At 39.1% G+C, this 15,889-nt stretch overlaps 1 protein-coding gene across 1 annotated transcript in view; it reads right to left on the bottom strand.

Moving 5' to 3' along the window:
- LOC140243574 (uncharacterized) overlaps window positions 1–15,889 on the bottom strand; it is an 82,249-nt gene continuing 66,360 nt past the window's right edge. The window contains exons 35-46 of the mRNA XM_072323240.1: window positions 14,289–14,580; window positions 12,704–13,008; window positions 10,855–11,217; window positions 9,723–9,806; window positions 8,992–9,306; window positions 7,827–8,129; window positions 6,453–7,403; window positions 5,363–5,446; window positions 3,684–3,989; window positions 2,696–2,845; window positions 1,556–1,682; window positions 1–337 (exon numbers count right to left, since the gene is read on the bottom strand). Of these exons, the coding sequence (XP_072179341.1) occupies window positions 1–337; window positions 1,556–1,682; window positions 2,696–2,845; window positions 3,684–3,989; window positions 5,363–5,446; window positions 6,453–7,403; window positions 7,827–8,129; window positions 8,992–9,306; window positions 9,723–9,806; window positions 10,855–11,217; window positions 12,704–13,008; window positions 14,289–14,580 (3,617 nt within the window). The remainder of the gene's footprint in view (window positions 338–1,555; window positions 1,683–2,695; window positions 2,846–3,683; window positions 3,990–5,362; window positions 5,447–6,452; window positions 7,404–7,826; window positions 8,130–8,991; window positions 9,307–9,722; window positions 9,807–10,854; window positions 11,218–12,703; window positions 13,009–14,288; window positions 14,581–15,889) is intronic.

Raw genomic sequence — 15,889 nt, 5'->3', positions numbered from 1 at the left:
TCATATGAGATTCCCATCTTCTGTATTGACACTCTTATCATCCACCAATACCATGTCCTCATCCTCTACATCGACTCTCACCGTGCCTCCATTTTCTGTCTGGCCCCTGAATGAGGTCTCTTCATAAACATTTGGCTCAGTGGTATACTCATAGTTCACCATCACGTCGATCTTCAGGGGCAATGCACCTGCCTCGTCATCAGTTGCTTCAACAGCCTCCTCATCTTCAAAGGTGAGGTTGTCTGCACCACTCCTGTCTTCTCCGATATCGTGTCTTCTCCCCGTCATCTCGCGGGTTGACTCAAATTTGATTTTGCTCTTTTGACTCGTTTTCCGGCTGTGTGTGCAATGTAAAAAAATAGGTGTTGTTTTGAGCAAATCACTGCACTGACTTTTAGAATTCAGAGATACCCAACTTACAGTGTATCTACTGCCCTAGGTGCCCAAGAGACATTCATAATAACAAAACAATAGATCTTCGGGTTACTTACGTACTCATTATGCAGAGCTCCACACTAACTTTTTTTTTGGCGGCCTGATGGGGCCACCAAAATCATCAATTTCAAATTTTTGGTGGCCCGAGAGAAAAATTTGGTGGCCCCCCAAAAACAATAAAAAACATTAAAAGTCCTTTTTTTTACGAGTCACACACTCACTGCATGCATTTATGCAATTCCGGTGCAAAAAGTTACAAATTTATTGACATACTTTTCAAAAAATTTTGGTGGCTCGAGGCGGGCCACCAAATTTGCCCTTTTTTGAAATTTGGTGGCCCGACTTCCATTTTTGGTGGCCCTGGGCCACCGGGCCACCGTTAGTGTCGAGCCCTGCATTATGTGAGTGTGCGGTGTGTAGGTGTGTTCACATCTTGTGTTGCGACTGGGATAGTCATACCAAGACACTTGATACAAGATATCGTACTCTTGATACCTCTTTCTTTTTTGTCTGCCCAGATGAGGATGAAAAAAGTTTTACTTGTCTTCAATACTGAGTTTGATAGTCTTGATCAAACCGTTCTGACTGTGCAATGAGTTTATTGTACAGTATCACAAACTTAATCTACTCTTACCCCTTTAAGGACGAACTAATTTTCCTACAACAGACTCCTGCCTGAGTATACTCGGGACTCGTCCACAACAGGTTAATCAGTGTGCATGGATAATCGATATAGACGCCTAAAATCACTTGTTATTGTCATGTAAATATGAAATCACAGGTATAATAGTACCTATAGCATTTTAAAGGAACTCCCTTTCTCAGATAAACAGATTGATATCATCTACCTTGGGAATGCTTACAAAAGCCACTAACATTTGCTGAGCAGACCTGAATAGCCTCCTCTTTAGTATCATATTATTTTTTTTTCTACACCAAAACAAGAGCAATGCTTCAGGCTGACATTCTGAAAACATCTGGTCTTTTTTTGTGTGTTTTGTTTTTGTTTGTTTGTTTTTTGTTTTTGTAGGTGTTGTCGCCATCGTCGTTTGTTTAATTTTTTCAGATTGAGACCTACAAATGTTAATTCCATTAGGATACCAGGCAATGAATGACTTACCAAGTCCAGCAGTGCCAGGAACTGATGATGCACATGAGAGGCAGGATGATCAACACACAGATGGCGATAATGACCCAGAACTGAATCTCTGTCAGCAGTGTTCCAAGGAACGTGTCTCCTGGACTCTCTGCAGAAAGAAGACAGGATTGACAAAGATTCACTGAACAGGTGGTTGCAGTATTTCTCTTACTGTTTAGTTTTTACACAAGTTTTGGGCCACTTTCAATGAAAACAATAACAGTAAAAAGACTCTCAATGAAGCAATCACAGTGTGAAAAGCAAAATATCATTGATTTGGGTGAAGAAAACATGCAATATTTTGAATATCATCTTTGTTTCAAGGGCAATGCACTTTCTTAAATCCTCATATTATCACCTTAAGATCAACATATGAGCAAGAGTACCTTGAATTCACTCAAACTTACTCAAATCCCCAAAAGTTTGAGATACCCTTTTGTTTTTTCCATCACTGTTCTTTTGTTCCTTTCTTTTCAATCGTATGCCAAGTACCATTTCAACATATCTCCATCACTAGCAAAAATGGGTCTTGCACACCTACCCCTTTTACATATGAATGCAAACATCTGTGCACCAACTATTTGTGTTTACTTTAGGATGGACTGATTTCGCTACACCACACATTTCCCATAGACACCTACGGGACTCAACTGTAGGGAGAAATAAGATTGCTCTGCAAAACTTGAACTTGATGCTAACTGACAGACTTATTTACTCACCAAGAACCACACGCTGATCTGATATTGCCCCACCAAACTTTTTCAGTACAGATAAAGGTGACTTCCATTATAACGAAGTCATCAGGACCGGCATTTTTTTTTTTCATTATACTGATATTTCATTGCAACCAAAAGGGAAATTTCCTTCATAAATTGTAATATGGTGATAATTTGGGGACCTGACTTTTTATTTCATTGTCACTAGATATTGTCATAGTTTTTACTCTGTTCATTGAAATGGAAGCACCCTGCATTACCTGTAATGATAAAAATTTGGGGGCCTGGATTTTTACTCCATTGTAGAAAGATTTTTGCTACACTCTAACTGTGTTTGTTGTTATGGAAGCACCCTGCATTGAAGAATAAGATGACAGTATGAGATGCGAGCAATGCATAAAGTTACCTGTTACTGTTGGAGTGAGAATGGTTGTGGAGACTGTCATATTTTCCCGCCCGGCCATCCACCACGTGATGTGCGGTGCATTGAAGTACCAGATGCGCAATCCACCCCTGCCGACAAAGACCACTCCACTGCCAGACTGAATCCACAAACCTGGTCCGTTTACAATTGTAGGCAGGATGCAATGGATAGTGATCACAAAGAAATGAACATTTGATATCAATATATTATATACTTGTCACTACTAAATAGCTTTGAGCTGGCCTGCCAACCTCTGTTGATAAAAACGACTAGAGGAGCACCCCAAGAGAGCAGACCTCCACTAAACAGTGTCATAATAATCAAATATTGCCATTTCCAAGGGCAGTACCTTCAACACAAACATAGCAGTATAGAGACATCTACACCCTATGAAATTTGACCTCATGACCCCAAATTTCCTTTCGTACCTCAGTAAGACCACACCATTCACCTTTCATGAAAATTCATTCATTTGTTCTTGAGTTATCTTGTACACAAAAAGACTGACAGACAAATAGAGAGACAAACACACAGAAAAACATACAGAAGTGAAAAAATAACCTTAAAAAAAAACACACTCCTGTACAGTACGAAACATATCTTCCACATAAAAATTGAAGTATGGTTGAGAAATTTGACACTTGCATATACTGAGCATGCTTAATTAAATTTCAGTAGGAAAAAAAAAAGAAACATACTCAACATCAAAAAAAAATAAAGCAAACCGAATTAAAATTGGCTCATAAATGACAGAGAAGTAGCAAATTGAACATTTTGATCACACACGGACGCACACACACACACACGGACACACACACGTACGGAGCCCGTTTCATAGTCCCCTGCTCGAACTCGTTCGGCAGGGACAAAACCTTATCAGAGAGCAGCTTTGGATGTGGCTTTGTATTCATCCAAGCTTTTATTCACCAAAAGTGCATCCATCCTCATCTAGGACACAATTGTGACCCACCTGAGGTTTCATTGTAGTAATATGCGTCTATCTGGTCTCCAGTGCTGAACTCGTCAGAGTAACCTAGAGGAAGACTGAATATGACGTCAGTCACACCCTCAGCATCAGCCCCGCTGGCATCTCGCACGGACAGCTCCACAGCGACCAGACTCTCGATGTTGACGAGGCTGCCGTCCGCACCTTCACGGACAGTTTGCGGTATCGCCTCATGATCCCCAACCAACAATGCTATGGCGACAGTAACATTATCTCCACCAAGGTGATCGCTTACGACGGTGGCTACACCAACAAATCCCTCTCCAGTATCTGGACAAAAAATGTTTTTGAACGATGACATTATCACTTCAGGCAGCATGCATTTCCTTTTCGTGTTATAGCGTTATGCTGCGCATAAAGGAACATACATCTTTAGTATTGAACTGTCATTGCAATTCTAGCTCAGATAAATCACAATGATGAAAGACAAATATTTTTCTTTAGATGAATTATAATATCTATAGAATATGCATTGAAACCTAGTGAAGTAAAGACAACAGAAATGAATATTCATGTTAATTTATGGCCATGCATCATGATACTTTTAGAATAAAATCTAAAACCAGGTCATTCTTGATTCATTCCTCTCCCTCCCTCCCCCCCCCCCCCTACACTTGCACCTTTTCTTTCCCCTTCTTTTGTAAGTGAATCCTTAATGAGAACAGGGTTTGTTTGTTTGTTTATTTGTTTTGTAACTTTTGTCATATATTACATATTATGTTTATTGTGATGGCCCCTGCAAGATGGAACATGTCATGAAAGAGAAAATGCAACAATTTAGTGCATTTTTTTTAATCTAAATGATTTATTGCATTGGCATGTAAAGCTTAATATCACTCACAACAGCAGGTATTTGATTTTTCTGTTATGTCAGGCACATATGTCTTACAGAAGGGCTGTAGTTGCAGCAGTATCTCAGATGACTTACAATAACACTATCAAATATCATCGGAGATCTCTTTAAATGAGGTAATATGTTGGATGAATCGGCTAAAAAAAAAAATCTACAGCAAAATGCAAAATGCACATTGAAGAACGACCATTGATATCTATCTTTTACCATGACAAATATGTGTGATTATGATAATGATAATTTCATGGAATAAGAAGAGGTTGAAGGAGGGAAAGTGAAGAAGAGGATGGTAAGTGTATAAGGAGGGGAAAAGGAGAAGATGAAGAAGAAGTTGAGTACACGTAGATGAAAAGAAAGTTGATTTTCAGTAAGGCTATTTGTATAAACGATACAGAAAATAAGAACAGAGGTGTTAAAAATTGTAATTGTGCTATTTGTTTTTTGTTTTGTTAATGGTAAAAGTTAACTCTATTGTGCAAATTTTAATATTGTTTAATGTATGTTTGTATATTTGAATGTATTCATGCTGATTTTTGTAAGATGTCCGCAATTCAGCATGCGGGCTGCAAGGGATATTATTCAATAAACACCTTTCAGTAAATGTCAGTGATAGCCAACTCATTTACATCTTCTGCCTCCTGTTTAAGCAGAGTTTTCACACCCGCACAACTGATGAGACAATGATACAGTTGCACATTGCATAAATGTCTTACAGCTATTAAAACATACAGTAGGGATTTTGTTCATGAAAACAAATACAGTGTACTCTAATCTCTGTAAAAAAACTCACTGTTGTCAGTAGCCTCAAAGAATGTATATTCTCCTGAAGGGTTGGCAGGGAAGACTTCATGTTCCAAGAGAACTATCAGCAAATCTGGATAGAAAACAGAAGAAATAATATCAAAACATGTTGGTATCTCACAATAAGAATTCAGAATTTTTACCCTGGTGACGGTCACTTTACCTTTAAAGGTCACCTTACACTGCAAATGGAGTTGCACAATGCAAATCAAGCAATATGTTTTGTAGGTGAGCTTACGTATTAGGTCAATACACTGCCATAAACAATTTGATTTAATTTTGTAGCCTGAGAGGTTCCAGTGTCTTCCCGGACTGTATGGTAAAAAAGTAGCTGCATCTTAAAGAATACACTGCCAAAAATGAAATACAGTCATGATGTAACTTTATCTTACAATGTCAATATGAAGAAAGAAAGGAAATTGTAAAAAAAAAAAAAAAAATGATAATAATGATAAATATATGAAGAGGAAATAGAGGCATGGAAAGACCTGGTGCCTCCTCATGGAAATTTCCTACATATGGCTATGGCACCCACACTCTATGTATTCCTTCCTCACTTAGACTTGAACTGAAGTAGCACAAATAGAGAGGGAAATAAAGGGAACTGAAATCAATGCTTTAACTTTTCTCATTGCCAAAATGCTTGGATGGAAGACTGTTTTAAGATCAGGCTTGTTATTCCAATCATTCAAATGACCAATGGCATCTCTTAAAGTGAAGTTTGGTTGGTAACAAAAGAACTGTAATAAGGAGATATATACAACAGGTATTTTTGCAGTCACAAAGTGTGACAGTATACATAGAACAGATACTGTAAAAGTGGACATTTTCATGGTGTTGAAATTTTTGCATGTATCACATGACATGAAATTAGCTTGAAAATAAAAGCATGCACATTCTTTAGCTTGTTACTAATACTATGATTTGATTCTGTCGAATAAGAAGCACTCATCTTACCCTGCAGAGTGCATAAAATTGCTCGTGTGAAAATTTTCCCATCTACAATACATTCACGACAGACATTAGGATGGTAGGGAAAGTTTCAATTTGAGCTTTGAAGTAATGAGTTGGATACTCACTTGGATTATTGCTTGTGTGCCATTGGCGACCACTGCTTGCATAGCCTTGTTTGCTTGCGACAAGAGCAATGCGATCGCCTACAGGTATCGTTGCAGCAAACGAAGCCTCTCCGGTGGAGTCGTCTGTTATGACCTCCGTGGTTTCCCCATTCAACAGCCTGAATGCGATGGTGACACCACCTAATGGTGCACCGCTTATATCTCTGGTCGCCACTGTGAGAATTGCCAGAACAAATCCCGGTGGTGCTTCTGTCGCATTAGAGAGAGGCATCACGGTCGCGTTGACCGATCTGGTAGTCGAAACCTCTGTTGTGTTTACACCTTGACCATCTGTGACAGTGGCATTACCTCGCGCTTCTGTAACTGGTGTTGCTGTGAATGGCGAGGTGGATCTTGATGTCATGTTGATTTGTGATACAGTGGTAACTGTTGCGTTGCCAATCTGCATAGTTGCAGTGCTTCTTTCTACAGGTGCCGGTGTGCTACTTGTTTGGTTGACAGCCATCATGGTTGAAGCTGTAGAATTAGATGGCTGTACACTTGTGGCAGTCCTATTGGCCGGTGGTGTTGATGTTGTAGATGTTTCATTGACAGCGGCGCGAGTTGTAGCAGTTGTATTAGAGAGTAAATTAGTGGTAGCAGTTGTGTTGGACAATGCTGTTGCAGATGTTGCTGTCATATTGGCAACTGAGGTAGTTGTGGCTGTACTGTTGACAGGGGGAATAGCTGTGACTGTCATATTATCCATCAAAGTTTTAGTGGTCACAGATGGAGTAGTTGCATTGAGCATCACAGTGGCAGTGTTCACTCTTGTTGTGGCTTCTGAGACTGATGGCACACGCTTACCAGCAACCAACCATGACACAGAGGCTGGTATATTAAAGCGCCAAATCAGAGTTGAGGATGAGTTATCCAGTGAGACGACTCCATATCCTCCCTCAGTCCACAACCCTGCAATGCAATGATAGGAAAGGAAATCAATATGAAATAAAATTTTCAAACACATATGTAGAATTTATTTTTCATAAATGCAGCAATTCCAACAGTACATATACACATTTATTCAAATGTTTGACTCTCTCTACCTTCCTCACATGAATTGCATTGAACTGAATCAAACTTATTTCATTTTCATCAACAACAAAAATACATCTCTTGTACAGGCATTAAATAACAAAATGATAGGCAAAAGAAAAAAATACTTGAAATACAGTATTTTTTCCATTAACTAAATAGTAAACTTTTTTCCATTAATTAAATAGTAAACTAACAAGTAAACTGTCTAATGCATGCATCAAGTATTAATTGAAAGGCACGGACAAAAACCAAGACAGTCACTGCTTCTGTGATCACACGAGGGACAGAAGCACTAACCTGTGTTCTCATCAAAGAAAAACGCGGTGATGTTGTCTCCATCAGCAATGCCGTCGGCAGGAAAGATCTGGATGCCAACCTCAACTGGACCGGCGTCTATCTCAGCACTGAGATTGTCACTCAGGGTGAAGTACAGTCCCCCAAGAGACTGGAATTCAGCCAGATTACCATCATCGCCCTCAGTGACAAGCTCTGGTAGAACACTCGTGTCCCCACCAGATAGCCCATATTGAGCTGACAGTGGCAAAATCGCTGACAGTGCCGTGGCATTGGCCGGAAATGTGGCAAAGGACTGTGCAAACACTGAAGAGAAAAAAAAAGCAGAAACATTATCCCAATCACTTTACAATGTAGGTCGAATGTTAAATTACAATGACAATTGAAAGTCATACTGATGCAACTAAATTATCACATAGAGATCAAACTAAAGTCTGTATAACAGCCTAATTAAAAGCAAAATGTGTCTTCCATCTTCATAATATTCTATGTATATTTCAAAGCATTGTACATACAGATTAAATGAAATTTATAGGAAATCTTTCAGTTACTGAGCATGAAGATGTTTGACTAAAAACTTTGCAGCATAGTAACAAACTGTGAATTGAGTGGAGGGGGGGATAGGAAGATGTACAGAATTTTCTTATAATTACAGATTAGCATGAAATGGCTAGAACATACTATACAAAACATTACACTTAATACACAGAAAACTTCAAGGAACTGTACGCAAATGTACGCAATTTCATCCTTGAGAAATGCACGAATTCTCAGGGTAGTAAACACAAAAATTATGTTTCATGCAACAGATATGTGATTCTGTGTATTGAGGATTGATATGTACAGGGAAGTAACGGTCAGAAACATTGTCATTTTATTTCTACTCCATTCTGCACACATACACTCAAACTTTGTAGGAGTGTTTTGGGCAAAAGTTTGCAGGAAAAACCTTGAAAAGGCAAACACCACATAAGCACATATGACATTCGAGAAGCCTTTGGTCTGTGACAGTGCTTTGAATTTGTACATTTACATACAAGTTTAATACATCAGAATCCTTCTGCTCCAATATTGTAAGATCATTGCGCAATAAATTCATATTTCATGAAGTGAATACACTGTCATATTCATAGAGTCATGCACAGCAAGCCTTCAGATTGTTGCTTACCTTCATCTGTGCACCTTGCACCAGCCGTGAATCCAGCGTCACAGTCCGGCATGCCCAGGCTGATGTTGGGACAGTCGAACAGGCTGACCTCCAAACCCAGGCAGTCAGCGCCGTCCAAAACAAAACCGTCCAGGGTCTGTCCGAAGGTGCTGATGTGGAGTTCAGACACAGCGTCGGTGAAGCCGAGACTCCTGCAGAAGACCCTCGCGTCGGTCAGGTCCCAGGAGGAGGAGCACACAAGACCCCAGACTCCATCGCTGAACACCTCCACTCGTCCCAAGGAAGGACCGAGGCTGATGAAACGAACTCTATCATCTGTGTTGCAGGGCCATGAAAAATATTACAATTACACACATTCTGTCATCCCTAATGCAACAATAACAGCAGTTATCACTCTTGAACTTGACTGGTAAAATTGTCTATATGTTTATGTTAGCAAGTACTTGTATGATGTATGTATGATGTAAAATAATGTCTTTCATCTCCTTAATTGAACTTAATTACTGTAGTCTCACTGTAAACTTTACCTACAATAAATCAACTCACATGTTTAACATTTTGAATTTATCAGTGTTGTCTGCATTTATGGGTGTTCAATAATAACATACTTGTCCTATTAGACAGGTTTGATCGTAACACAATGAACATAATTGCTACATATCAGCTTCAGCTCACTACAAATCATTTCACTCTTACGACTTCAATAACAAGGAAAACTGCACACAACTCACCTATTAGTGGAAAAAGCACGGTTGCCACTTCATCCTCTATAGTGACAGGGGATTCTCGAAGTGGCTTAAGGTAGATAGAGTAATCTGCAGAAGAGATGAGAGACATATCAGTTAACAAAACAGCCTAAATTTTATATGACTAATACCAATTATCAAAATACAGAAACTATCTTCATTCTATATTTTTCTGATATGATATGCCAAAATATCATATGTGAAAGTGTCTATGCAACTGGTGTTTTACTTTCCCCAAAGGGGCAGTGAAGAGAGGAAGAAACAGGCAAAGTTCCTCACTTTCACAACCATTCTCTGTATGAATTTTGCAATTATGATAAACCAACACAAAGAATAATCATCATCATCATCATAATCATCATCATCATCATCATCATCATCATCAATAACATATATTATATAGGCACAGGAATATGGAAAAAAAATCAAATTAGAATTGAGGAAATTGCACAAGTTGAGCATGAAAATTGAATTTAAAAAAAAATCAGCACAACACATGATGTTCTATTTTAATGAATACTGCACATTCTAAACATTATATAAATATTAATATTAAAATTGGCAGCCCTGCATTAGGTCAGTTGTAAATTATAACAAGGGACTGTATTCTAAACAACACTGTAATCCACAGGATATGAATTTATAGGATTTCAATGAGACATCAATGGAAATACATGTATGTGACATCAACCCATTGAATACATGTTGATTTTGCTTTAACATGTGTTTCCCATAGGCACCTGCCCAAGTATATTGAAATGTGATAAGAGCTGGCAAGCTACTGCACCACCTAGCATTCCAGTAAAGACTGTAAACCCTTTTGGTCTCAACAACATTTTATCCACAAACACTGGCAATATCAGAATATAGAAGTAACAGCTCGGCTTCACTCTGCAAAGGTAAAATCACTACACAAAGGAATATCATGCTAAGCTGATGGCTTAGAACAAAAAAATCATATCACAGGCCAAATTGTTGAACAGCCAGACTTTATGATGGAACATTCCATCACACTTCGCAATGCCCATGTCGAAGGTAATAAGACCAAAACAACTCTACGATGAGGCAGAATGCAAAAATATAAAATTACAGATATGAGAGGGAGGTCATAGCTCACCTGTTTCTTCTCCATCTACATACTGGAAGCCACTTGGTGCAAAGCCATCTAAAGTGACAATAATCCCCAGTCGACCGCCTCTCTGCAGCGTAAAATTCCTGTCCATGACGGAGCTATTTCCCGTACTTACATCAACAACCATCCCATCGCTATCGACAATGCGGATGCTGCTACCACGGAGAGGCACACCGTTGCTATCAGCAACCGCGATTCTCAGCTGGGCGGTGACAAAAGTTGGTGGCATTGATGTCGTGAAAGACTCAGTCGTGACAGCAGTAGCCGAATCTGGGAGGTCGGTGGCCAGTACTGTAACGGTTTCAGTGCTCGCTTCAGTTTCGTTCAGCATATCCTCTTCAGTCACCACTATTCAAAAGGACGTCAAAGATATACAGGATTTGGTTTATACATTGGACATGTCTGAATCCCTATGAATCCTTAAAATAGGCAGTGATGCAGCCGAGGATAGACGGCTTCTGCAGAATAATGTGACTGTGTGTTAAACAAATCAGGATTCTCTGCAAGTATGTATATCATTTATCTTATGAATGCAAAGGAACATTAAAAAGCACAATGACATATCATAGCTATAATAGACAAGATATTATATTTACAAAGCCTCAAGAAAATTTTTTAGAAAAAGTAGAGCTTGGATAGTCATTGGAAATTGTTAGCTAAGCAGATCCAGTCAGCAAATGATTACCTTGAATACCTTGAATGTTGCAAACTGCATTTGGGACTTTAAATTCTCAGTGAGGTAATAAATTCTTTAGTTTTCCTTAGTTCCCAAATAAAGAGAGATGGGAAGGCCAAAGAACTGATGGACAATTTTTAAATAATAGATGTTGCAAAAGATAGTACAGCTCAATGTATATCTGGACTTCTCAAAGAGACACATTCCTCTTTACAGAGATCCAAACTGGATGTCAACAGAATATCCATAGACAAACTCAGCAATTTCAAAATATAATACCTCAATCTAGAGGAAAGGTATTCTTTTTTGGAGGAGACATTAAACATCTCATTCACTATACAGAAGGATGACACAATAATGAGTCAAAGGTAGTAGGTAAGGCATATCATGCAACATTGCTGTTGATAGGCACAAATGGCATGTTAGGGTGGCGAGGTGGCTTAGTCATTAGCATATCGTCGCTGGGGTGACAAGACCTTGCATCTCAAATTTTGGTGATATGACTTTTTTTGAATTAATGGTCAAATAATCAGTCAAGTGATGTCCTGTCCAAACCCTAGCTGTCTAAACTAAAAAATGAAGCCACCATGGCATGTCAAAAGATAGGCTATCCCATTCACTATAGCACTTTGGCCACCACGTTTTTTGGCTCTCCTGAACAATTGACAGTTTGTAGATAAGAGGTCTTGTCGCCCCAGCGACGATATCTGCCTTGCAATCGAATGTCTCGGGTTTGAAGATTGGGTTTAAACAGCCAATAGGGAGTCTTGTTGAGCAATGTTGTTTATTATCATGCTGTCTTCTCAAGTACACTTGTACTTGTAAGAGGCAAAAAAAAAAAAAAACCTGTCCCCCAAATAGGACATAAATGGAGGTTCTGTATGTGAGAGAGAGGCAACCAATACATGTATTCCCTATATACTGCTTCAATCATTCATCGAAATGAGCAGGGTATGTATAGCCCAGGGAAGTTGTTCGCCAGACATTGTAAGCATGTGTGTGCATGCACTTACACCTGCATATAAGTTGCTTCTGTGCAGAATGCTGCGCAGTATTTTAGAAGAAGGAATAGTCTTAGTTACTACAGACTGACTTACACAATCTCTCTTGTGCTATTTCTCTTTGTAACTATACACACCAGTCTCAAACATATTGTACCTGTAACAAGCTCTGATGTCCCACTGGTTACAGTTACCATCGGTGTAGTCAGGTTGCCAGTAGGTGCAGGTATTGTGGTGGACCGTGGTGGAGGTGGTGGTGTTGATGGCGGTGGCGGCGGGGGTGTAGTCAAGTTGGAAGGTGGCGGTATTGTGGTGGACGGTGGAGGTGGCGGTGGTGTTGATGGCGGTGGCGGCGGAGGTGTAGTCAGGTTGGAAGGTGGAGGTGTAGTCAGGTTGGCAGGGGGAGGCATTGTGGTGGACGGTGGAGGTGGTGGTGGTGTCGATGGCGGTGGCGGAGGTGGTGGACGTGTGAGAGTCTCAAATCCAGTTTCTTCGGTGACAATGCCTGTGGTGCCAGTTTCAGTCTCCAAGTCATCAGGAGTCATCACATCAGTGATGGCAACAAACTCAGTCACAGTTTCTGTTTCTTCTTCATCAGAAAAGGATGGGGTAGTACCAACTTCCTCTGTCAAAGTTTGAAGGGGGTAGAAAGGAAAGTAGAGGAACGATGTGATAATTGTGGTAAAGGTATACTTGAGACTCTAAATTAAAGGGATCGTATAGTTTGGGTCGAGACCTAACATCAGGTTTGTAACATTTTTTAGTGAGATAATGAAAGACCTCTTATGAGATATGAAAGAGAATGTAATTTCAAGAAGGATTCAACATTTATTTGATGAAAATTAGCTGAGATATCCAAAAAAAGTGATCCTAATAAAATTGACAGGCCACGACTTATATCAGGATCTCTTTGTTTTACCTTGTTTTGAGATCTCGGTCATTTCAAAACCGATTTTCATCAAATAAACTTTTGATTCCCATAGAATTGTATGCTCTTTAACATTTCATAGAGTGGTTTCTAAATATCTCGCAAAACGTTACAAGCTGAATCCTCACCTCAACCAGTACAGTACAGTCCCTTTAAGATAAGTGATTCATTTTGAGGGCGATTACTAGAAATATTGTTGAGTACAGCATACCTTCTAGTTATGATCACCTTGTTCTACTTGACAATTACAAACAAAACAAAAAGAAAGGGGCAAATTGTCAGCATATAGATAATAGGTTCAATGCTTAAAATTGGGTCTTAAGATTGTTGTCTAGCTTAATACAATCTTTATTTTTTCTTCGTCCCCATAAAGACAGATGTGCATGTCAATGCAACTTATGTCAGACTGAAAATTTCAAAAAAAAAATATTGTGAGAAGATAATCTACCTCATAAACTTACAATAAGTCACTATTACCTTCAAGATCTTAATCAACAAGATATGCATAAAACCAACTTTGAGAAATCAAGATCCAATCAATCTGAGAAAAATATTTACATTTTTTCCTCATCTGTTATACTGCAGAAGGACGACACGAGTCAAAGTACAGTAGTTGGACAGGCACATGCATAACACTGTTAGTTATATGGTGATAGGAAATATACATTCTCTCTGGGTGCGATTTCTATATCAATACACACTATTCTAAAACATACCTGTAACACGGTCCATTGTCCCACTGGTAAGAGCTACCAACGGTGTAGTCAGGTCAGTAGGTGCAGGTAGTGTGGTGGACCGTGGTGGTGGTGGTGGCGGTGTTGATGGCGGTGGCGGCGGAGGTGTAGTCAGGTTGGAAGGTGGAGGTGTAGTCAGGTTGGAAGGGGGAGGCGTTGTGGTGGACGGTGGAGGTGGTGGTGGTGTTGATGGTGGTGGCGGAGGTGGTGGACGTGTGGGAGTCTCAAATCCAGTTTCTTCGGTGACGATGCCTGTGGTGCCGTCTTCAGTCTCCAAGTCATCAGGAGTCACCACATCAGTAATGGCGACAATTTCAGTCGCAGTCTCTGTTTCTTCTTCATCAGAAAAGGACTGGGTTGTTCTAATTTCCTCTGTCAAAGTTTGAAGGGAGTGGAGGAGAAACCAAAGAAGAATGGTGTAATAATTACATTACAGAGATTACATTTTACAAGACTAATCCATTGTAGCACCATCTTTTGTGGGAAAGTCATTGACAGAATAGAGCACAACAGACCTATCTATTATCACCCTTTTCTACATGACAAGATAAGATAAACTTTGTGTTTTACAGACAATAGATGTGCACCTTGTCCTTGGGCTAAACATGCTCAATGTTGAAAATCTCATTTGTGACCCTGCACCTCAAAACAAACAAAAAGTCGCCAGACATGAATTTTTAGTTAAGACCATATTCTGAAAGAGCAGACTTTAAGCTTTAAAATGATGTATAACTCAAAGCAAATGGACTCTCCTAACCTATCTATATACTGGAAAGAAAGCACAAACTCAGGAAAAGTGTGAACTGAGAAAAGACGCTCTGAAGTACAGTGTCTATTCAAGCGCTTAATCTTTGCCAACCCGTGCTGGCTGTGCGATGAATGGGACAAAAAAGAGGAAGTAAACCACCAGAGTAATAATAATGAAGGGATTATGAAATTAAACTGAAATTAAGCATGCCTCATTAACACATTCTGTCCATAATCAATGCCAACTTTGAAAGCAGTAGCACTATCCTTTCAAAAGTTATTAGAGTTGAAAGTGAAGAGAGAGGACAAGGTTTTTCAGAAATGAAAAAGGGATTCTCAAGACACACCTAATCACACTATTATACCAAAAATGTTCGAGATAAACTGCTAAAGAAACACACTTTCCTGTCCGTCTTATGATACCAAATTTTAGCATAATGTAAAAGAAGACCCGCTCTTTCAGAAAATATGAAAAAGTCAAGTTCGGCTAGGTTGGCCCATTTCACTTATTTTCAGTCCTCACGCAAAATCAGTGTGTGCGACTTTATGTTCGTTTTGAGGTGCACGGTCACATTTGGTTAGTGAGATTCTCATTCAGCTTACAATTTTACTTTTTGTTAGCCTTACAAAACAGAGCTTGATAGTCCATACAACTGATATCTTAATTATTTACGAAAAGATCTTATGAAAAGATAATACAGCCCAATCTATATCTTATAAACTCACAATAAGACACGGTAATCTTTAAGATCTTTCAAAATCAACAGATATACATAAATCAACTTAGAAACATCAAAATCTAATTAATCAATCTAGAGAGAAAGATAATCGCATTCTTTCTTTGAGTAGATAATAAAAATATCCTCATCTATTATACTGCAGAAGGACTACACAATGATAAATCAAAAGTGAGTTGGTCAGGTATATGCAACAC

The sequence above is a fragment of the Diadema setosum genome, chromosome 20 (assembly GCF_964275005.1).
Source record: "Diadema setosum chromosome 20, eeDiaSeto1, whole genome shotgun sequence".
In the NCBI taxonomy this organism is placed as follows: Eukaryota; Metazoa; Echinodermata; class Echinoidea; order Diadematoida; family Diadematidae; genus Diadema; species Diadema setosum.
Note: the sequence above shows the minus strand (reverse complement) of the source record. Positions and strands in the feature narration are given on the sequence as shown.